Source organism: Dendropsophus ebraccatus, chromosome 15 (assembly GCF_027789765.1).
Source record: "Dendropsophus ebraccatus isolate aDenEbr1 chromosome 15, aDenEbr1.pat, whole genome shotgun sequence".
Classification (NCBI taxonomy): domain Eukaryota; kingdom Metazoa; phylum Chordata; class Amphibia; order Anura; family Hylidae; genus Dendropsophus; species Dendropsophus ebraccatus.
The window spans coordinates 7,263,869-7,288,614 of NC_091468.1; the positions used below are offsets into that span (position 1 = coordinate 7,263,869).

Genomic DNA, 24,746 nt, shown 5'->3' on the forward strand with positions numbered 1-24,746 from the left:
GGCTATGTTCACACAGTGTATTTTTGAAGACAAGAACGGCCGTTCTAGGTGATTAAAATATTGCCTTAAAATAATGAACTGCATTGAACTCTATGGGGAACAACGGCCATTGTTCCCCTACGTACGGCTGCACAAATGATTGACTTGTCAATTTTTTGCGGCCACTAATGCAGGAACAACGGCTGTTGTTCTCACTCTGTCCACACAATGTTCTGATGGCCGTACATTGCATGGACATCAATGGTTAATTGGATTGCAGGCACACCCAAATGTGACGCAATACAAATGTGGCTGATATGGTAATATTGGCCGCAGGAACATGACAAACAGCGGCCGTTGTTTATACATAGTGTGAACATAGCCTTATACTGCAATACTTCTGGAGCTAATTTTTTCGGCTCTTCCTATGAATCTTTCAGTCCTTTACATACACAAAGCTCACTCGCCTACAAAAACAGAAATCCATTTCACAAGCTGACTACCAATATTGTTCTTTGCTCTAATCTTCATGTAATCCGGTTGGGGGGGTGAATGTGTCGGCGAGACTCATCCGGCAGAGCAGCCGCTAGTACAGGGGAAAGGCAAACAGGTGAAGACTGCTGGATTTTTGGACAAAGTGTAAAAATTAAGAGGGGCGGAGCTTGTAGACTAAGTCCTGACGCCGCGCAGATACGTCTCCGTCCACGGCCAGTGTTTTATGTTTAACAACCGTACAGCCGGGGAGTCATCAGACAAAGAAGGCGGCATTTAAACATTTATTACTATTTTTATAGAATTGTAGTTTTTTTTTAATTAAAAGATGTGCATAAAAATAATGCAGTGATTGTGCGGCAGCATCGCCCACCAGGATCAGCTGCATCCCCCCTAGAAGTTTATCCCCTTGGGGAAGGACCTTTGTTCCTGCACGGTAAACAGCATGTGCCGCTCTCACAGTGCACAGCTTGAAAATCAATAATGGCTTGAAGGAAGTCACCGGAGACCCCTGGAAAGGTTAATATAGAGACTCTCAGCTCATTTCCCAAACTAACCCCTCATCTGTGCACAGGTGTCTCTGGGAGGATAAAGAGAAACTCTCCGTATGAGTCACCCGTCCACCTGTGCTCCGAGCGGCTGACAACCCGGACCGGGCTGCATGCAAGGAGAAGGGAAGGCAAAGGCCAGAGCGATATCGCAGATACATCTGTAATGTTTACACTTTATAGACTACATTTCTCTATATTCTCTTACATCTATCATATATATATTGGGTTCCATTCGCCCAACAGCAAACAAATAGTTTTTTTTTTTTTTTTTTGCTGTATAGGAAAGCATAGCAGACTGCATTCTCTTATATAGAGGGGTAACGCAAGAAAAACATATATCATACATACAAACAACCTACCCTATGGATGTATGGCCCATACAGGGACAAAGGTGGGAGTTTTCTGCAGGACTTCACAGATATGGGAAAAAGCAGCTTTGTTGTAAATGTCCATGTCACGGCCCAGATTCACTTATGGTGCGTTTACACGGACAGATTTATCTGACAGATCTTTGAAGCCAAAGCCAGGAACAGACTATGAACAGGGAACAGGTCATAAAAGAAAGACTGAGATTTCTCCTCTTTTCAAATCCATTCCTGGCTTTGGCTTCCAAAATCTGTCAGATAAATCTTTCTGTGTAAACGCACCCTAACACCATGTAATTCTTCGGCCGGCGTGAGCAGTGGATGGATCACAGGGGCCCACGCTCTCCCATTCTAAGGGCCCTATTACGCGGGGCGATTATCGTGCGAAAAATCGTTAAATCGTTCAAATTTAAACCATAATCGTTCTGTGTAGTTGCAGGCAACGATCGAAAAAGCGCTCGTATGTCGTTGATTTAGATCTGAACCTAAAATTATCGGTAATCGTTCACTGTAATTCCACTTTCGTTCGCTCAAGTTCCACAATTTTTCAACTATCGTTCAGCGTAATTGCACATTGTTCATTGTTTTTCTGGGATCAGAATAAACGATCATAGTAACGATCGCAATAACGATCATAGTACCGATCATAACTAACTATTATCGTTCTGTGTAATATGGATAATGATTTCAGGTTAACGATAAACAATCCCGTTTGCGATCGTTAATCGTTAGTCGTTAATGGTTAAAAATCGCTCAGTGTAATAGGACCCTTAGTTGTTAATCGTTAAATATCGCTCAGTGTAATAGGACCCTAATATTGTGTAGTCTCTTATATGGGACGATTACTGGCAGACAGGAACGCTCATTGACAATAATCATCCCATGGAAGAAAAGGACCAACGATGAGCCGACCAATAAGAAATCACTCGTATGTCGGCTAATCATAGCTTGTGTTCTGGCATCTAAACCATTGCTAGTTGCCCGTGCGTCTTCTGGTGTAAATGGGAACGTGCGGCCAACTATGATGAAGGTGACTGATCTTTGTAAATGAGCATCAATCTCACTCAATGGTTCTGCATCAGCCTGTATAAAGTGACCCTCAGCTTACAGCAACTATTAGGGTGCGTTCACACGTACAGGATGTGCAGCAGATCTGCAGCAGATTTGATGCTGCAGATCCGGTACGTGTGAACATACCCTGAGTCGGCCTGAGCTACACCAAATTTTGGTGCACTTTTGGCAAACTGTGGAGCATCTTAAAGGGAATGTATCACTTAAAATTTGTTACTGATTAGAGTCAGATACTAAAACTTCTTCTTTTATTCTAATCGGTTTCTATTTTCTGACTGTAATTTTTATTAGTTCACTTTTTGTACATTGTTATGCGGGCGGCCATCTTGCCTGGGCTGTTATTAACAGTATTTAGTGACATGCTTTACAGCAAGACTCATGGACATGGACTACAATAGATAGACTCTGTCCCCTTGAGATGAAGGTGAGATATTACTGAGCACGCTCCGTGACCTGTGAAGAGGTCATTCCACAGGGAGCTGCTATTGTCTCCTCTATCTACTGGTGTCACATAACGCTGCAATGCTGTACAGGTCACTTTACTGCAGCCTCCTCTTAGCCCCACAGACACAACAGGAAGTCTCAGCTTAAATTTATCCCCAGTGGTGAGAATGAGAACTGCAAGATCTCAGGATTATTATATAATATAGATAGAAAAATAGAAAAAATGTCACCAAAAATTCTTTAAAAATCTGTTGAACACAAAAACATAATTTATATAATAAGTAGAGATGAGCGAACGTTCGGTATTTGATTAGCGGTGGCTGCTGAACTTGGATAAAGCTCTAAGGTTGTCTGGAAAACATGGATACAGCCAATGACTATATCCATGATTCCCACATAGCCTTAGGGCTTTATCCAACTTCAGCAGCCACCGCTAATCAAATGCAGAACGTTCGGGTTCGGATCGACTACAGCTGCTCCAGGTTCGCTCATCACTAATAATAAGTCATTTTCTGAGGACACATTCCCTTTAAGCCGCAGCCCTTTTTTTTCGAAGAAGTTATGACCCTTTTTCAGCCATGAAGCAAAACTGCCTAAAAAAGTATCTAAAGCTTATAGTAAAAGTGTCACAAATCATGTAAGACGGCCTGGATTCTGTGACATTTACAATACGAGCCAAACTGAAAGCACTATATATCTCTAGGAGTCAACAGACCCTCAGTCGGGCTAAGACTTGCAGCCAGAAAACAGGAGCTGAAATTATTACCCTTATTATTCCGGTGTGAATCTGGCCTAAGGCTGGGTTCACACTGCGTTTTTGCAATCAGTTTTTTTTAACAGATTAAAAAAACAGATGCATTTGCATCCATTTTGATCCGTTTTTCCGTTGACTTCCATTATAAAGAAAATATATAAAAATGGATCTGTTTTTTTTTTTAACAGACATAAAAATGAGGTGGAATACGTTTTTGTGTACGTTAAAAAAAACTGATCCTTTTTTTATAATTGGAGTCAATGGAAAAAAGGATCAAAACAGATGCACACAAATGTATCCATTTAAAAAAACAAACAAACAAACAAAAAATAACGGATTGCAAAAACGCAGTGTGAACCCGGCCTAAGGGTGCTCTTACACATTGCAGTTTTTGAAGCCCAAACCCTGTGTATCCCATCCACATAGGCATCACAAAACGCCCTAAACGTTCTCATTTCACCTACACCTTCACATGGACATCGCCTTCTAGCCTGGTGGATCTCATCTTGTCACTTGACTTGAAAGACACAAAGTGATAATTACAGACGATAAAATTCTCTATAATTGTTCAGCCCAGATGGACAACCTGATCGGAGATACAATTATTGTTTTTGATGGTTAATCTATATGTGCTGAGATGTAACACGGGGCAGCCCCTGGTTATCGGCCATTGCTGGGACACACTTGTCAGCGTACGTCTGTATTATACCCAGTCCGCTAACCCTCTCATTAACCACTTGCATCCAGATTTCACTATTAATAAATGATAGGTGGCTGAGGCCAGGCTTATCATTGTCACCGCTCTTGTCATTTAATTTAGATGTTTATTTCCAAACAGTGTGTCCTGCGGAGAAGCCTATGGAGCACCATCTGTAGAGATCATTATGTCACCGCCTCAGTGTGTTCCCTGCTCTCCACTCCTAGGGTTTGCATTGTCACACACTTGTTTTAGAAAACAAAGCGGCTTTACTTTAAATCTGACCGGGCCACACCCAGCCATGGACATCTGGCAGCAACATAGATTCTCCCTTGGGTAATGTCCGTAACTAAGACAGGTTGTAAAGCCCCAAGCTTCCTAGGACAACCTGGAAACGTCTGTAGACATGTATGAAGGATGTTTGTAACTAGAGGTTCGGACATTGGGATGGGTCGTCAGAAGAAAACACAAGAAAAGAAACGTATAAGGCTGGGATCACACTACGTTTTTTCATTCTTTTTTTACGCATTTTTGCAACAAAAAAAAACAATGGATGCAAACGGGTGCATTTGTGTACATCTGTTTTGATACATTTTTCCATTGACTTCCATTATAAAAAAAAAAAGGCTCAAAAAGCATCTGTTTTTTTTTAACATACACAAAAACGTAGCTGACCTTATTTATGTGCATGTTAAAAAAGAAATACGTTTTGATCCTCTTTTTTTTTTATAATAGAAGTTACTGGGAAAAAGGATCAAAATGGATGCACACAAATGCATCTGTATTTCATCCCTTTTATGTACAAACGTATGAAAAAAAGTATGAAAAAAAAAAAACATAGTGTAAACCCGGCCTAAGAGAGACAGTGAAAGCCGACAATGCATAATGATCTGTATCACTAAAGGGTGCGGATATATCGGGATATAACGGAAGCAGAAAATGGGCCCAAATGCTGAATAATTAAAGGGTCTGTCTAAGGTACAATACAAACATTAGGGGGGAGATTTATGAAAGGATGTAAATATACACCTGGTGTAAACTGCCCACAGCAACCAATCACAGCTCAGCTTATATTTTACAGAGCTGAAAGCTGAGCTGTGATTGGTTGCTGTGGGCAGTCTAAATTTTACACCCTTTGATAAATTTGGTCTTAGGAGTTGACTTTGAAGCCAAAAGTGAAAATTGCAATTATTTCTATAAATGATATTTTTTGGCAATAAATGACCAACAGAAACCTTAAAATCAAATAAAAACATGGGGGACATGTATTAAGTCCAGCATAGTCGTACACAAGTCTTAAACTAAGCCCCGTCCTCATTCATCCCGCTGTATTCACTAAGAGACGTACTCCTCTCAGTATATTCGGCAGGACATGTGCCTGCCACGTGGCGGATGCAGAAATGTACACAGGCAGGTACAGATTTCTGCAATAATTTAGGCCTTTTCCTGGCATAAACCATGATAAATTAGATGCTGGAGGAAGTCACGCAGCCTTGCCGCACCCCAGGCTCGGACTGGCCTACAGGGGAACAGGGGAATCCCCCGGTGGGCCCTACCCCTTAGTGGGCCCCTGGCAGGAGGTGGGACTCCCTGTCTGACTCTTTCTACCAGAGAATAAAAACAATTTCTATGCTATAGAAGCACAGACAAATATATGTAAGGTACCATGTGTCTTCTTGACCTAACAGCATCTAACAGTGTCAGCAGTTTGGAACGCGAATTACAGCTGACAGAAGTCTCCTAACAAATGATAGGCAGGCAATGGAGTGTGGGAAGATAATAAAAAACTATACTCACCAGTCCCTGTGCCCCTGGACCGCTCTCTCCTACGGCTGCTGGAAGTTTTTCAGTCATTTTTGAACAGATTCTGTGTATGTCACGGCCCCAGCTCAATGTCACATACTCACCTGATGGATTGCCTGCTCAGCCAGTCAATAACTGTAGCGGTGTCCATCCCCAGTCAGTGATTGGCTGAGCGGGCACATTAAGGAAGAGCTTCGGGGGGCACAGGGATGGGTAAGTATACTTTCTTTATTATGTTCCTGCACCCCCCCCCCCCCCCCGCCTACCTGAGATTTGTTAGTTTAATGGGGCTTCTCCTTTCAAGAAACTTAAGTGGCACGTTATGCTGTTCGCATAGACTGACTGAAGAGTTACTAGTAGTGAGCGAGCATCGCTGGTCACATACACAGCTCTGTGCAGGGTCACTATAGTAATGTGAAAGGTTTGGTGCTTATTATATCTGGTGTAAGGTATGGTGGGCCCCAAGAATCAAATTCCCAGGTGGGCCCAAGGTGGTGCTCCCCCTAAAATCCATAGGATAGGGGATGTCAAGCTAAGAAAAAATCTTTCAAATCAACTGGTGTCACAAAGTTATATAGATTTTTAATTTATTTCTTATAAAACCCCTCAAGCCTTCCAGTACTTATCAGCTGCTGTATGTCCTGCAGAAAGTGGTGTATTCTTTCCAGTCTGACACATTGCTCTCTGCTTCCACCTTTGTCCATGCCAGGAACTTACTTTGGACAGTTACTTACTTTGGCAGCAGATATTAATGTGTCAGACTGGAAAGAATAACCCCTTCCTGCTGAACATACAGCAGCTAATAAGTACTGGAAGACTGGAGATTTTTTTGATAGAAGTAAAGTACAAATTTCTGGCACCAGTTTATTTAAAATATTTTTTTTTGCTGGAGTACCCTTTTAATACTGTGGACTATTTTACTTTTAAACAACTTGACAGTGCAGTTTCTCCATTGATCAACTAATCGAGTGATCACCGATTTCCTATGACAGCCTGGGATATGTAGTAACACTCTTTGGCTGCCATTTCCACATACAACGAAATCAGATTGTCAGCTGTCTCAACCGTATACCAGTGGTTTTCTAAACTGTGTATAGAAATGTCTGTGAACCACAAGTGTCCCTCCAAAAAGTTGGGAGGTATGGAGGAAGGGCTGACTGCAAAGCATTATGGGGAAGCTTGATGTCCTGTGTTTTCAGTCATCATCATCATCAGATTTTACAACAATGGAGCAGCTTATCAACCTGCCAGAGACAAAACACAATCTGATTCACCTATAGCAACCAATCACAGCTCACCTTTCATATATTAACAAGCTCTTATAAAATTAAAGCTGAGCTCTGATTGGTTGCTATGGGCAGATTAGACTGTCTAGGTTGTGCATGGCAACCAATCACAGTTCAGCTTTTATTTTACCAGAGTAATTTGAGAAACAAAAGCTGAGCTGTGATTGGTTGCTATGAGCCACATCAAACCATATTATTTAATGTTCTTAGTCCGGCCTAACCATAGGCTGTTTGCTTGGTCACAAGTGTGTTTAGTGACCTCTGCAGTAAAGCACATCGCCAGTCATTAATGGGTTAATGCTTCAGATGTGTTTACCTGCAGTAACCATGGTAACCATGCACTGTGATGACAAGCGCTTATGTCATAAAGAAGGTTCCATAAAGCAATGCACCGCGCCCTGATCAGTGCCATCTTGGATGCGCCAGAGGACCTTGAGCTTGACTACTTTACTGCCCCCGACCCTTGATGAAATTTGGAGGTTCTAGCAGGGGACCTGGATCTGTGAAGGAGAAGAGATACAGCCACCTAGCCATCAATAAGGTGACAGATATTGCAGCCTCATCTCTCTCACATCCAGTTTATTATACTTATAGTATGGTATTACCCTCTAAGCCCAGGGAAGGGGCAGCTCTCCAGCCATGGCTTCCTCGAGGTTTCCCCCACAGGGGGTTTTTCCTCGCCTGAGTGCTGGAGGGTGACTCTTCGTGAATCGGGGGTCTGCCATTTTCAGTGTCATGTAATTTTAAATAAAATTGGCACCCTTTGACACCTGATTACAATGTGTTGTGTCTTTATTTTGCGTTCTTTGGTTTAACTTGGGGGAGTTGGGGGTCCATCACATATTGCAGAGACATAAAGCTGGACATCTGCCTGCTACACAGATCTATCACCTGCATAATGCGCAAAAGTAGTATAGAGCGGTGGCTGGTGGAACTCCTGCTTGTATGTGCATATCCCTGGATTAAAGGAACACTCAAATCCTGAAGAAAAAACAAGGTTTATACCTACATCTGCAAGGTTTGGCAAAAGGTTTTATCAAGTGACAGGGTCACACCAACCATAGCCACACGGACACCACCATAAATATACATCATATATACACATTGTGTGTGGGCAGGATCAGGGGCAAGGCTGAGTATTGTGCCCCCACACCCATACATGCAGGTGTGGGCTAGGTAGCTGCCCCCCCCCCTGCAAAATCCACAGGATAGGGGGTATCAAGCTGATTGGTTGGGGTCCCAGTGGTTATGAGAATGTGGGAAACATATCCCCTTCAAATAAACAGTGGGGACAGTGCTCCAATAATTCTCTATGGGTCTTGTTATCCCTTATCCTGTGAATAACTAGGAGAGGGGGATGTTCTCATGTACTATATGGCTGGACTCAGACTAGACGTTTTTCAGAAATAAGTCATATGGCATTTTTAGGGTTCAAAAACGCGGAGACCAGATGTTAGTCAGTGGGGAAAATCGAATCACAACACCCATAGGGCATTTTTCTGCGTTTTGCCACAAGCTTCTATAGGGGGGATATTGTCATGTCTATATGGAAATTAGTGTTTTTTCCCCAGTTCTTCAACATAAAAACCTGGAATCACATGATAAAGAATCACATGATTTGTCCCGAAAAAGCCCAACAGGGGATAAAATGAGAACTAAACTTTACACTAAAATGAGAACATGGCAGAAAAAGTGCCAGAAAAAACACCAAAAAGCAGGAAGAACAGTCTTAATCTTGGTTCACGTTTATAGTGAATTCAGTAGAATTAAATTGGTACTTTTTTTTCTTTCAAATCAACTGGTGTATAAAGATTTGTATTTAACTTTTATTTTAAAAAAAAAAAAAAAAAAACAGTATTTATCAGCTGCTTTATGTCCTGCAGGAAGTGGTGTATTCTCTCCAGTCTTACGGTACTTATCAGCTGCTGTATGTCCTGCAGGAAGTGGTGTATTCTCTCCAGTCTGACTCAGTGTTCTCTGCTGCCACCTCTGTTTAGAGAAGAAGAGGTTTTCTATGGGGATTTGCTACTGCTCTGGAGAGTTCCTGTCATGGACAGAGGTGGCAGCAGAGACTGTGCACTGTGTCAGCACACAGAACACAACATTTCCTGCAGGACATACAGCAGCTGATAAGTACTGGAAGACTTTTAAATACAAGTAATTTACAAATCTATATAACTTTCAGACACCAGTTGGTCTGAGAAGAAAAAAGTTTTTGCCAGAGTACCTCTTTAAATTAAATAAAGTCAATTAGCTTGACAGTGGAAACTTAGACTAGACAATGTAAAAATGCACCATATTAAGGTCTTGTTCACACCACGTTTTTATTCTTTTTGCTCCATGACCTCCATACCTTCCTATATAGTTATGATGGAGGCCACTTTATACCATCTGTTCTACATAGACTCCCAGAATACATACTGAAATTCCTCCCATTCTTGCTTTTTTTTAAATCACCCCCCTTTTCCTATTTTATGAATACAAATAAATAAATAAACATATTTGGTATCGCCGCTTGCATATTCTCCCGAACTATTAAACTATCATATTCCTGATGCACAGTAAGAAGCGTAATTGCAAAAAAAATTGAATTGAATTCTGGAACCTGTAGTCCTGTGTACAACTGATAAACCAGGAAGTGCAGAAACACAAAACAGAACAAAACCCCCCAAAACAAATGGATTTTTGGTCGTTTCAAAAATGGAAAAGATAGGTAAGAAATGCTTTATGCTTCTACAGAAGTTTCATTTTTTTCCTATACCTGGAGTTCCCCTTTAATGGGACTTCTCCTTTCAAGATACTTATGTAGCATTCATACTGTTTGCATAGAGTGACTGACAAGTTACCAGCAATGAGCCAGCATTGCTGGTCACATACACAGCGCTGTGCAAAGGTTTGGTTATATCTGGTATATGTAGGGTGGGCCCCTAGAATTAAATTCCCTGGTGGGCCCAAGGTACCCCAGTCCGACACTGCCGCACCCCCTTACCCACACATCAGGCGAGCAGGGGTTACACCGCCTGTACCTTATGGAAGAGGCGCCTTTTCTTGGCATACGTCAGGGTGCACACTAATGAGTGTGTAACAGTGCAAAGCATGGAGGACATTCTAAAGACATATGAAAGAAATATTAGTTTTATTGCATGGGGCCAGTGATTTAGGAAGCTAATGCCTATATCAGCATGGCCGAAGACAGAGCTGGATGAAGGGGTCTAGTATTAATAATTACCCTTCTCTCCTCTGCCATCGGGGAAGACTCAGAGGAAATCAGATTTGGTTGACAATGATCCAAAGTGTATGGCCAGTTCCAGAGTCCAGTGATCATGTGATGAGTGAATAAGGTAAAAAAATATACTGATGACCTATGCTTAGAGGGGCTGGACATATTTTTTTACTGTGCGGCACGTGCACCTAGTGACAAAGCAGATTATCACTTGTTTTAGTGAAATGTTTTGTACTGTTTAGCAGTTTGCATCTACTATAATAGAATACACACTGCTGGAGGCCGCTCTCCCCTCAGTCCAGCAGACGCCTCTCTAAAGCCGCTAGGGTGTCGGCGTCCGTGGCCGCTAGGGTGCCGGCGTCCGTGGCCGCTAGGGTGCCCCGTCCGTGGCCGCTAGGGTGCCGGCGTCCGTGGCCGCTAGGGTGCCGGCGTCCGTGGCCGCTAGGGTGCCGGCGTCCGTGGCCGCTAGGGTGCCGCCGTCCGTGGTCGCTAGGGTGCCGCCGTCCGTGGTCGCTAGGGTGCCGGTGTCCATTGCCGCTAGGGTGCTCTCACAAACCGTTTTTATATAGCATTTTTCTGCACTTAATAAAACCGCTAAAGCGGCATATTGCGTTTTTTTCATGTATTTTCTTTTTTCTGGCGTTTTTAACTTTATGGGCTAGTTCACGCTAAATTTGGCGCAAATGACGTCAATTCTTTGAGCAGAAATCAGAGGCGTCACGGAATTCGCCGCTCTCGGACTGATGTGAGGGCATGCGTCTCCGTCCGTGTCATAGACTCCATTCTATGCACGGGTGGATTCTTTCATCGGACCACGGAATCCGCCCACGCATAGAATGAAGTCTATGACACGGGCGGAGACGCGCACGCCCACCACAGTCCGCGAGTGGGCGTGAGTGGCGAATTCCGCAACGGATTTTCCGTCATATTTCCTCAGTGTGCCCATACCCTCACTCAGTGTAAACTGGCCCCAAGTGTGAATAATCTTTTTTTATGGTTTAGGCGTTTTGGTGTGCAACAAGATGGCTGAACTTCTTTTTCCTCTGCCATCACATGACATTCTGGACCAAAAGGGTCCAAAAACGCCAGGAAAAAAAAAACACCATACCCACAGCAATGGCGTTTTTGAGACGACCAGGACATTCCCGTTGAAGTCTATGGGAGAAAACTGCCACAGTTCAGCATTCTGCCTTTCTGGAAAAACTGCCACAGAGCCTCAAAAACGCCAGAACTGTGAAAAAAAGCAGCGTGTAAGACAGATCATAAACTTCCATTGACGTCCAGCTAACATCTGCTCGCTGGCGTTTTCTCACTATTTTAAAGTAGAAGTCCTGTGTTTTCTAAAACCCGGCATTCTGCAGGGGGACATGGGAAATTGATTACAATTACTAACTTACCTCTCCTCGTGCTCTCGGTAAGCAGCGGGACAGTCTGTGGGACCCCCGCTGAGCTTAGGGATCTCTAGGGTGTCCACGTCACGACACGGCTGATGGACTGGCCGCTCAGCCAGTCAGTTACTGCGGTGGGACGCTGCTCCAGTCACTGATTGGCTAAGCTGGGAAAAATGCCTTTCCGGAGGGGGTAATTGTGATCAATTACCCCCTTCTCCTGCAGGATGCCAGGTTTTAGAAAGCGTCGGACTTCTCCTTTAGGGCAGTGTGAGGCCAGTCTAAGGATAAGACATTCATATTAGCTGAACAGCCATTAAGGTGCAGTAACCCAGCATGGCCACTACACATTGTACGGAGCTGTCCGCTTCTCTCTATTTTTACTTTGTGTATAGAGGAGTTGTGGCTCTTACAAACAGGTGTTGGACCCTCACCGATCAGATATTGATGCCCTATCCTGTGAATAGGATGAAAAAGCCCCTTTAAGGGGTTGTTCAACAACTTTTCTTTCTTTCAAATGAACTGGTGCCAGAAAGTGCCAGAGATTTGTAATCTACCTCTTTTAAAAAAAATCTCAAGTCTTTCAGTACTTATTAGCTGCTGTATGTCCTGCAGGAAGTGCAGGGGCAGATTAACTTTACCATAGGCCCCGGGCTGTTCACCAAGCCTGGGCCCCCCCACCCCATTGACACTAGGGCAGCACTAGTGTGGTGTTCATAGTACAGGATAGATAATATTATGATGCCTTGATTTGTGCAAAATTGGGGTAAAAAAGGAGTGAATTTTTGCAAATCATGGCAGAACTGTAGCCAGGAACAATACACCACTGAAAGTATCAGTCTTTTAGGGGGGCCATGGGCCCTCCAGGAGCTTAGGGCCCCCGGGCTACTGCCTGAAAAGGACCTATTATAATCCACTACTGAGAAAGTGGTGGATTCTCTCCAGTCTGACACAGTGCTCTCTGCTGCCACCTCTGTCCATGTCAGGAACTGTCCAAAGCAGCAGCAAATCCCCATAGAAAACCTCTCCTACTCTATAGACTGGAGAGAATACACCACTTCCTGCAGGACATACAGAAGCTGGTAAGTACTGGAAAACGGGAGATTTTTAATAGAAGTAATTTAGAAATCTTTGGCACCAGTTAATTTTAACGAAAAAAATGTTGGTGTCCCAAAACCTATTATAAATGTTTTATTTAAAAAAAAATCTTAAAAAATAGATGATGAATATCATGTTCAGACAATGTGATGTTTAAATAAAGAATATAAAAACTATTTATCTAGCCGACTATAGACAGTCCCTGACTTCTATTAAACTTATTCATACTACTAGTTTTTTTTGTTTGTTTTTTGTTTTGTTTTTTAGCAATTTCTCCTTGGATCTCATAAAATGGTCCTAGTGACTTTTTTTCCTCTTAACATTCGGCCTGCTCCCGAGAGAATGAACATTAAACCAAGTGTTGTGAACCTGTGGGTGACAGAAAAGATAAAATGATAATTTGCCAGACACTTTAACTTGAAAGAGCATGTCAGTGTCAGGCTCCGGTTCTCTGGACTGGAAACGGCGGTTTATCTTCCAGCGCGGCGGCTCGCGTTCAGGTGGTTCTGTGCATTTTTTACATTAGCGCTAACTTTGCAGTGGACAGCTATGCTGAACGTACAAGTCAATATGGAATAGGGGTCTTGAACTGAAACAGCCAGAAAAATGTATGAGCGTCTCTCATCTCTTCCCTGCAGATGGGTTTTCCTTCCAGGCAAAATCAAATGTAATATACTCAGACCTAAATTAAACACTTGCTCCAAACCCGCTCTGCAGATGCAAAGCCCCTGATACAGGGAAACACATTACCTGCAAACTGGCACGCCACACACGCTGCTACTTTATTCATGTCTGAAATCCTGCCAATCACTCAGCCATTTTGTTTTTCGAGGCGTTTTCTGACACTAATGACAATGACTTATGGTTCAGCAAGGAGAGACAGAACTGTAATGCATGTATAATAGTGAGAGTAATAACTGTAATGCATGTATAATAGTGAGAGTAATAACTGTAATGCATGTATATTAGTGAGTAATAACTGTAATGCATGCATATTAGTGAGAATAATAACTGTAATGCATGTATATTAGTGAGTAATAACTGTAATGCATGTATATTAGTGAGAGTAATAACTGTAATGCATGTATAATAGTGAGAATAATAACTAATGCATGTATAATAGTGAGAATAATAACTAATGCATGTATAATAGTGAGAGTAATAACTGTAATGCATGTATAATAGTGAGAGTAATAACTGTAATGCATGTATATTAGTGAGTAATAACTGTAATGCATGTATAATAGTGAGAATAATAACTAATGCATGTATAATAGTGAGAATAATAACTAATGCATGTATAATAGTGAGAGTAATAACTGTAATGCATGTATAATAGTGAGAGTAATAACTGTAATGCATGTACAATAGTGAGTAATAACTGTAATGCATGCATATTAGTGAGAGTAATAACTGTAATGCATGTATAATAGTGAGAGTAATAACTGTAATGCATGTATAATAGTGAGAGTAATAACTGTAATGCATGTACAATAGTGAGTAATAACTGTAATGCATGTATAATAGTGAGAATAATAACTGTAATGCATGTATAATAGTGAGTATAATAACTGTAATGCATGTATAATAGTGAGTGTAATAACTGTAATGCATGTATAATAGTGAGAGTAATAACTGTAATGCATGTATAATAGTGAGTAATAACTGTAATGCATGTATAATAGTGACAATAATAACTGTAATGCATGTATAATAGTGAGAGTAATAACTGTAATGCATGTATAATAGTGAGAATAATAACTGTAATGCATGTATATTAGTGAGTAATAACTGTAATGCATGTATAATAGTAAGAATAACTGTAATGCATGTATAATAGTGAGAGTAATAACTGTAATGCATGTATACTAGTGAGAATTATAACTATAATGCAGTAATAGGCATTATACTTAGGGCCAGATGGGTTGCATCGTATTACACCTTGATCACTATATTACACGGCCCGATCACTATAGTAAACAAGCGCCGATCTGCTAAACCAATTTACTCAGCCTATTACAAGGCTTGATTAGCGTGCAGCAAGGGTCGTATATATATATATATATATATATATATATATATATATATATATACACATACATACATAATATGTGTAACTTTTTGACACTAGTTTATTTGAAAGAAAAATATTTCTCTGGTGTACCTCCTTAAATATTTTTTTTTTTATTATTTTAAACATATATTTGTAAGATTTTTTGGTCATTTTTTTAAAACTAAAAGTATCAACATTTTATATCTGTATTTTTATATATTCTTGAATTCTTACAACTTTTCCTATGGCCACTAAACCTAATAATAAGCTGACACTACTTGAATTGTACAGATCACTTTTAGCATTCTGCTCATTGTCATAATAGGCAGGGATAGAGTAAATGGTGACACAGTATATAGATTAGACGGGATGAGGCCACTCACAATAGGTAATGGTCACAGCCCCCCTGCCCCTGCACAGTATAATTTCCATAAACTTCTATAAGGTTAGCTCCAGTCTATTGCATCAATGACTGTGAAGTCCTCAGGTCTTTCTCTTCATCATTCTTAGGCTATGTTCACACGATGTACAAACAACGTCCCTGGTTTTGAGTGCCAGCTATCGTCCGTTGTTGAGCATGTTCCTATTGCTGTCAATTCAATATCAGCTGTAGAAACATTATTTTACTAATAAGCCATTTCGGTTAGAAAGATTAGAAGATTAGAAAGATCCATAGACTTTAAAGGGGTTATCCAGCGCTACAAAAACATGGCCACTTTTCCCCCTACTGTTGTCTCCAGTTCAGGTGCAGTTCGCAATTAAGCTCCATTTACTTCAATGGAACAGAGTTTCAAAACCCCACCCAAACTGGAGACAACAGTAGGGGGAAAGTGGCCATGTTTTTGTAGCGCTGGATAACCCCTTTAAATGGGAAAGGACGGTTCAAAAAAAAATAATGTGTGTGAACGACTATAAACTAAGGCCATTGTTCATGTAACTACGGACGTAGAAAATAGTCATGAACATTATTTCTACGACCACACACAGTTGAACAATGGTCGTAGTATGATGCATCGTGTGAATCTGTGGCCGTAGTTCCCTTTGAACTTAATGTTAATCAATGAATTCAGAAAACAACGACCGCTGTTTTAAATGGAAAGAAAGGCTGTTGTCTTCTAAATTTGTCCGGTGTGTGAACATAGCCTTAACATTACCCCAAAACTTCTGATACAGTTACATTGCGTCCTGGTCCAGAGAAGTGTTTAACCACAGGTGATGGTTTAGTGTCCGTGCAGACTCCTCCTGGATTGCAGCTTCTGCTTCAGCCTGGTGTATACATGTAACTGTATCATCTATTATTCTGCGGCCCGGGCTCTGGGCAAATCCATGGACAATGGAATCCATGGCAGCTGTGTGCACTGGTCCATAGACTTGAAGGTGAATGTGGACGTGTGCAGGTCTCCCTTCAGAGACACTAGTTGCACCTTTTGCACACTGCACCATGTATGTGCATGTCAATAATAACCTATTACAGAAAAGCTATTTCAGTTTTTATTGTTCTCGTGACTATATTACAGGGTTGGTTAAGTAGTTGGGTATTAGCGAGAGGTCACGTCTATTCAAAGAAGATTCCTATCTGGTTGCATCGCACGTTTCTGTAAATATATACTATATGGTTCCAACTAATATTCCAGATGGTAAAAGTAAAACTAGAACAACCTTTAAAGGGGTTCTCCTGTGAAAATCTTCTTTCAAATCAACTGGTTTCAGAAAGTTTCTAAGTTTGTAATTTACTTCTATTTAATAATCTCCAGTCTTCCCGTACTTATCAGCTGCTGTATATCCTGCAGGAAGTGGTGTATTCTTTCCAGTGTGGCACAGTGCTCTCTGCTGCCACCTCTTTACATGTCAGGAACTGTCCAGAGCAGCAGCAAATCCCCATAGAAAACCTCTCCTGCTCTGGACAGTTCCTGACATGGACAGAGGTGGCAGCAGAGAACACTGTCAGACTGGAGAGAATACACCACTTCCTGCAGGACATACAGCAGCTGATAAGTACTGGAAGACTGGAGATATTTGAATAGAAGAAGTAAATTGCAAATTTATATAACTTTCTAACATTAGTTGATTTGAAAGAAAAAGATTTTCAGAGTGTCCCTTTAAAAGTGATATAGTTGTTTCTACAGACAACTCAAAGGTCATTCAAGGCAAAATTTGGTGTTTGAGCATCACTGAACAAGTGGTAAAATGGATAGTTGCTAATATACAAAGCAGGATATGTTCTGGATATAGTCAGTCTCCTTCCTCCTCTGGCAGATCAGAATAATGTCCCCTTTCTGCAGAGGGAAGCTCTTTGGTTATGCTGCCCTGCTGCTGTAGAGGCTTCGCTCCTCTGCTGATAGGCCGGGCACATTGCTATATCTCCTGGCTGCTCTGCAGTGACCAGATGATGACTTTGCGGAGACCTCGCTATGTGGAGAGTGACTGAGCATGTGTGTCCTCCAGCAGCGACTGAGCATGTGTGTCCTCCAGCAGCGACTGAGCATGTGTGTCCTCCAGCAGCGACTGAGCATGTGTGTCCTCCAGCAGCGACTGAGCATGTGTGTCCTCCAGCAGCGACTGAGCATGTGTGTCCTCCAGCAGTGACTGAGCATGTGCGTTCTCCAGCAGAGACTGAGCATGTGTGTCCTCCAGCAGAGACTGAGCATGTGTGTCCTCCAGCAGTGACTGGGCATGTGTGTCCTCCAGCAGAGACTGAGCATGTGTGTCCTCCAGCAGAGACTGAGCATGTGTGTCCTCCAGCAGAGACTGAGCATGTGTGTCCTCTAGCAGAGACTGAGCATGTGTGTCCTCCAGCAGTGACTGAGCATGTGTGTCCTCCAGCACTCAGCTCAGATGGTGGACATGCACCTTGTTATTCACATTAAGCACCAGGTGGCACCATTCTATGTTAGTAAATGCCAGAGCTCTTCACATCTTTAAGCAGAGTGTAAACTGCAAACATTGCTCATTTGTATCGCTAAGTAGTAAAGCAGCAGTATTCTCATGCGGACATTTACAGCATACCCACAGGAAATGGCATAAATGTTAAGTAGATGCAGATCCTACCTCTGGAAGCTTCGCCTACTTCAAGATCGAGAGCCTTCTGGCTCCATCATAATCTGCTAGACCGGCCCTCTTTTACTGGTCGACTATCGGGCAGCAAGGGCTGTGTATCTGTGCAGCCTTTGTCTTTAGTGTAAAATAATATTTACTTACCTACCCCGTTGCCCAGTGCCCTCTGGGGCCTTCCCCAGTCTCTGCAGCTGGAGCCCTGCCTTCTGATCCGGTCTCTGCACTGGCAGGCTGCTCAGCCAATCACTGGTCGCAGTCCTGTCTCGGCCAGTGGTTGGCTGAGCAGCCCTGGCCTGTTGGTGCAGAGACCAGAACACACGGCAGGGCTCCAGCTGCAGACACCGGGGAAGGCCTCTGAGGACACCGGGGAACGAATTGCCATTACAAGTAGTGATATGAGCCCGACGCCTGATGATTTTAGCAGATGGTCGTTCCATCGTCTGTTTATTTTATTACATAGAGCAATAATCGTCCAAATTGTGCCAGAGGTGGCAAGGAAGCCACAAGCACGTGGGGTGGCTGTTTCATACAGTCTGTGTAACTCTCATTGCCTTAACTGGGGGGTGTAAAAACAGGTTACCAGCACAGTCTAAAAGGTTTCTGTAAAATTACAACCATGTATCTCTTATCAACCTCAATGGTAATTACACAAACAGTGTATGTGGCTTCCCTAAGAACTCCATAGCTGTAAGCAGAGCAGAGTCCTCTTGATCTTGAGTTAGGATAGAGCCACATCTACCAGACATTTACTGGATACCCATTGGATATGTAAGGGTCCTATTACACAGGCCGATGGGGGCCCGATCATAACTGTAAACGAGCGCCGATCTGCTAGATCGGTGCTTGTTTACTGGGCCTATTACACGGCCCGATAATCGTTTAACAAGGGCTGCATGGACATTGTTATCGATGTCCTTGCAGCCCTTGCTTAAACTGCATAAATTACCTATCCACGCTGCAGGGCTCCTCCTTCTCTCTGGGTCCCGCACGCTGCAGCTTCAGAGCGGCAATCCTGGCCAGTGATTGGTTGAGCGGCCTGTCAGCTGAGGCAGGCCGCTCTGAAGCTGGAGCGCACGGGACCCGGGGAGAAGCAGACAGCAAGAGGAGCCCTGCAGCCTGGATAGGTAATGTATACAGTTTGGTAATCGGCAGCCGCCGGACGCGCACCGCTATTGCACGGAGCAATGTGCGGTCGGCGCACGACAATTATAGGGCCAAACCTATATCAACGATCAGCCGATGATCGTTTTCATCGGCTGATCGTTGTATTTATTACACGGAGCGATAATCGTCCAGATAGGGCTGTTTCTTGTTCTGTGTAATAGGGCCCTTATAAAGGTCCATGCTCTTGGAAGATGGGGATGAAAAAGAGAAAAGAAATTGCCATCAAAATTGGGTAATTTGTACCTGTAGACAAGGGGTAGGGAACCTTGGCTCTTCAGCTAAACCCAGGCATGATGGGAGCTGCAGTTTTGCAACAGCTGGAGAGCCAAGGTTCCCTACCCCGGTGTAGACCTCCTCTGCTGGCGGGGCCATAGTAACAGTAAGAACATGGTAACCCTGGCCTAGTCTTTTGCAGTATATACACTTATATGAGACAGGATATAGCGTACCTTCATATCCAGAGAAGAGAGTTTCTCCAGGTCTCTGTTTATATCAGGTGATCCAGTCTTTTTTGCAAACTGAATAAGACAAAGTTTGTTTTCCTTGAGAAATGACAAGATGATGAAAGTGTCGGTAAACACGGCTGAAAGACAAAGAGGATAAAGAAGGAGTTACCATTGTATCGCTGCTTTCTGGTACCAGAACAAATGAGTTCAGCTCAGCACAAAGACAACTCTACAAGCCAATGCTTTAAAATATTATTTCGGTAATCTCCTAAAGCACATCAATATGTCATCTTGCTAGTACCCCTTGGAAATGAGAAATAAAGCTCACAGAGGATTCAGAGGAAGCACTAAATTACATTATGCAAAGCTATCTATCATATCACGCGTGCTTTCTGTCCGTCGCCTTTCCTGCTGCTGACTCCCTCCTTCTTCTTTGTCTTAAGCTATTCCCAGACAAGAACTTCAGCCCACATTTCCACATGTCAAAAAGATGCAAAAATAAACCGACATTAAGTTCAGGAGGTTTTTCACCAACTCCAGAGGCCGGTTACACTGGGGAGGATAAGAGGAGTGCAGTGTCCGCAGCCGCGGCTCCCAGACCGGCCAAGAGTTAGATAAAAGAGAACTCCACAACTCTATAGACTGTATATCTGACTGTATATATACAGTTATCTAGACACTATGTGGTACTGAATATCTGACTGTATATTACCCACACATACAGACTGGCCCCCCACTGCTGCACCGGCAGAGCCATACTTACCTGCACCATACTGCACTATTCCCGCTAGGATTCTGGTCAGTGCAACACCGATCACATTGGCAAATACATGGAGTATGCGGGGGGAACTCCCACACAACCATCTACACTGGGACCATTCCACAAATAGCGTATCCAGCACGAGGCCGCGCTCTCCTCACAAAGAGATCAAAAGGAATGTGCACATGATGGGAGCGAGGACGCCATGGAGGGTGAAAGGTGCAGACAGAACCATATGTTTCTGTGTCCTCCCTGGCTAAACAAGCAGTATTCAGCAAGTATTGTTTGGCTAAGGGCCGTATTACACAGAGAGATAATCTGCCGAATCAGGCCAATTCTGCAGATTTCGCTCCATGTACTAGAGACATCGATCAGACAATGACAATGGTCATCGGTTGATTGTGTCTTCTGGTCCTGACCTAAAGTCATAGTCTGCTGACTGCGCATTATAAGTGTAATAGTGATGCGTAGCCGATGGCTGATGAATATGTACAGAAAATAATAACGTATACGAGAGGCTGCTGATAAGTCTTTGGCTTTACCCAGAAAGAAACAAAATAGGAAGATAAAACTTTACAATTTATCCCTCTATCCTTATCCTTTCCCCTGATGTCACACACTTCTTACATCAGTATTCCAAGTTCTGTAAGCCTTGCAGAAAGGAGGATTTCGGTTGTGTCTCAAACCAATTATCCATAGCAGCCATGGCATCAGAAATGGTTCCCTTCAGGTGCTTTTTCAGGTTTGGAAACAGGTGATAGTCGGAGGGAGCAATATCTGGTGAAATGTGGGTGGTCATCCAGCTGGAAGCTTGGCTCCACCAGTTTTGCCGTGGTCACTTGTGCAGTAGTCTGAGCAGATACAAGATTCCTTTGGACAGCTTGCCTCGCTTTTCGGCCTTCAGAGCTGCCTTCAATTGGTCCAAAAGTACAATGTAATACCTTGCATTTAAGTTGGAACCATTTTGAAGGTAGTCCACTAGCAGCATACCCAACTTATTCCAGAACACAGACACCATCACCTTAGTGGCTGATTTTTGCACCCTGAACTTTTTTGGACCAGGAGAACCGCTGTGCCTCCACTCTTCTGACTGTTCCTTGGTTTCACGGTCATACAAATAAATCCAGGTCTCATCCATAGTGACCGGTCCATCCAGGAAGTTCTTATCAGTCCAGAAACGCTGACAAATGGACCGTATGCTTTTCTGATCTGTTGTTGAACATTTGGGGACCCACTTTGCAGACAGCTTCTCCATGTTCAGATGTTCATGGATAATGACCCAAACTTGTTCACAAGAAATCCACATGATGGCTGCTATTCCTTTAGCTGAAATTTGCCAATTCTTCAGTATGAGGTTGTGCAAAGCATCGACGAACTCCAGAACAACAACCACTCTCCGTCGTCCAAGATGTTCCTCATCATTGGTGCAGTTTTAAATTTGGCAACCCGGCTCTTAACTATAGAATATGAGGGGCATTGATCCCCCCCCCAATGTCTGCGACATTGTCACGGCCGCGGCGGCTTCCCGCGTTCCGGGTTGCCGCCGCGACCGCCTCCTGTCCCGTGCAGCCGCCGGGGTCCTTGTGTAGGGACCCGGCGCTGCTGCTGCTTCGGCCCCTGGGGCGCCTCACCTCTCCTCCGTGCAGGTCGCGGTCTGTGCCGGCCGGCGCGCGCGTCCCCGCCTCCTAGGGCGCGCGCGCGCCGGCTGTCTCAGATTTAAAGGGGCAGTGCGCTCCTAATTGGTTAGTGTCACCAATCACTCCCCTATAAATCCCAGCATGCCCTGTCCTTAGTGTTGGAGCCTCTACATGCTTCCCATAGCGTTTGGCCCAGCTCCCTGTTGTTCCTGTGTCCTGTCCGTTACCTGGTCCCAAGTCCCTGTTCCTGAGTCCTGTCCGTTACCTGGTCCCAAGTCCCCGTTCCTGGTTCCTGTTCCCCTGTCACGCCACCTGTTCCCGTGTCCAGCCTGTCACGTGCTCTCTCATCTGCAGACTATTGCCTGTGCCTTCTCCTGCCACGCCTCGCCTGCCGACACCAGCAACCAAGCCAGGGGTGGCGACCTGGGGGTCGCCTGCCGCAGCAAGTCCATCCCGCCTTGCGGCGGGCTCTGGTGAAAACCAGCGGCCCCTTAGACTCCGCTCCCTGGTGAGGTTTGTGCCATCGCTGGTGCCGGTCCAGTGGATCCACTACTCCGGGCGTTACAGTAGGCTCCAACCATGGATCCCGGCGAGGTGCCAGATCTCCGTGACGTCGCCAGAGTGGTCGCGCAACAGGCTCAACAAATCCAGAAACAGTCACAGCAGATCCAGCAACTCACTGCCGCCTTACAGCAGCAGACTACTGCCCAGCGCACACCATCTCCAGACGCTGCTTCTTCACTCCGACTGGCCCTCCCAAGCAAGTACTCTGGGGACTCTAAGTTGTGCAGAGGATTCCTGACTCAGTGCACCATGCACATCGAACTTTTGAGTAGTCAGTTTTCCACCGAGCGCTCTAAAGTGGCTTTCATCATCAGCCTATTAGAGGGTAGAGCCCTGGCCTGGGCCACGCCACTGTGGGACCGTGATGATCCTGTTGCTGCCAATCTCCGGGCCTTCCTATTCGAGTTTCGCTCCGTCTTTGAGGAACCTGCCCGTGCTTCTTCAGCCGAGACTGCTCTCCTCAACCTCTCTCAAGGCAGCTCCTCTGTTGGTGACTACGCCATCCAGTTCCGCACCCTGGCAGCTGAATTGGACTGGAACGAGGCCGCCCTATTGGCCACCTTCAAGAAGGGCCTGTCTAGTCGAGTGAGAGACGTGCTCGCTGCCCGAGACCTGCCTACCTCCCTGAACGAACTCATTCTACTGGCCACCCGGGTTGATACTCGTTTTTCGGAGAGGGAGGAGGAGGTTCGGCATGAACATTTACTAACCCATTCCCGTCGCCATCCCCAGCTGGCGCCGGTTTTCCAGAATCCTGACCTTTCGATGTCCCAACCCTCTCCTGAGATTCCTATGCAGGTGGAACGGGCTCACCTGACGCCTGATGAAAGAATCCGGCGCCTGGAGCAGAATCTCTGTCTCTATTGCGGTGGTTCCGATCACTTCCGGCTGGGATGTCCCCTACGTCCCCAAACATCCGGAGGATGCTCGCACCTAGGTCCGGTGGGACAGGTGTCCCTAGGTGCGAATGCCACCATTCCAAGTCTGTCTATGCCAGTTTCCATCCAGACTCCCTCAGGACAAAATCATCAGACTACTGCCTTCCTCGATTCTGGCTCAGCAGGCAGTTTTATTGCGGCAACATTGGTCCAAAGATGGCGGCTACCCGTGACCCGACTAGCCAGGCCCCTGACTATCTCCTCGGTCACGGGCGAAATTCTTACCGACCGTGTGTACTACCAGACCGCATCTTTAGTCCTCCAGGTGGGTCCTTTACATCAAGAAGAGATATCCTTCTACGTCCTGCCCCATTCTTCCCCCGCGGTCCTCCTGGGACTCCCGTGGCTACAAGAACATGCCCCTCAGCTGGACTGGAGAACCGGGGAGATTCTCAGTTGGGGTCAGGACTGTTCCCACCAGTGTCTCAAGTCACCTCAGACCAAGTGTATTATGTCATTTCCTGTCCCGGCCAAGCCTCTATCCGGCCTACCGGCAGAAGACCAAGACTCGGCGGATGCCTTCTCTGCCGAGGTGTACCCTCTCCCCGTACCCAAGACTAAGGTCGTGTCCTCTCACCACCGGAAGAACTTACAGAAGGTCCTCGTCCACAGACCCACAGTCCCTTGCCACGTTATACCGCCTGATCGCCTAGTACCAGTCGTCACCTCCACTCTTCAGAGAGTACCCCCCGGAAAGACTCATGTTCACCCTGCGCTTCGAAGAGGTATTTTGAAGTGGGGACATTCCTCGTTGGAGGCCGGGCACCCTGGAGTCCGTAAGACCGGCCAACGGATCTCTCGCCACTACTGGTGGCCCAGCCTATCCCAAGATGTCAAAGACTTTGTGGCTTCCTGTGCCATTTGCAGGCAAGAAAGAGGGGGAGGCCAAAGGGGGGGGGTACTGTCACGGCCGCGGCGGCTTCCCGCGTTCCGGGTTGCCGCCGCGACCGCCTCCTGTCCCGTGCAGCCGCCGGGGTCC

At 44.6% G+C, this 24,746-nt stretch overlaps 1 protein-coding gene across 6 annotated transcripts in view; it reads right to left on the reverse strand.

Annotated features, from left to right (window-relative positions):
* Positions 1-24,746, reverse strand: part of WDPCP (WD repeat containing planar cell polarity effector) — a 209,634-nt gene that overhangs the window by 120,203 nt on the left and 64,685 nt on the right. For all 6 annotated transcript variants that reach the window (XM_069955284.1, XM_069955283.1, XM_069955286.1 and 3 more), the window contains one exon: positions 19,872-20,005. In XM_069955284.1, coding sequence (XP_069811385.1) covers positions 19,872-20,005 — 134 coding nt within the window. The remainder of the gene's footprint in view (positions 1-19,871; positions 20,006-24,746) is intronic.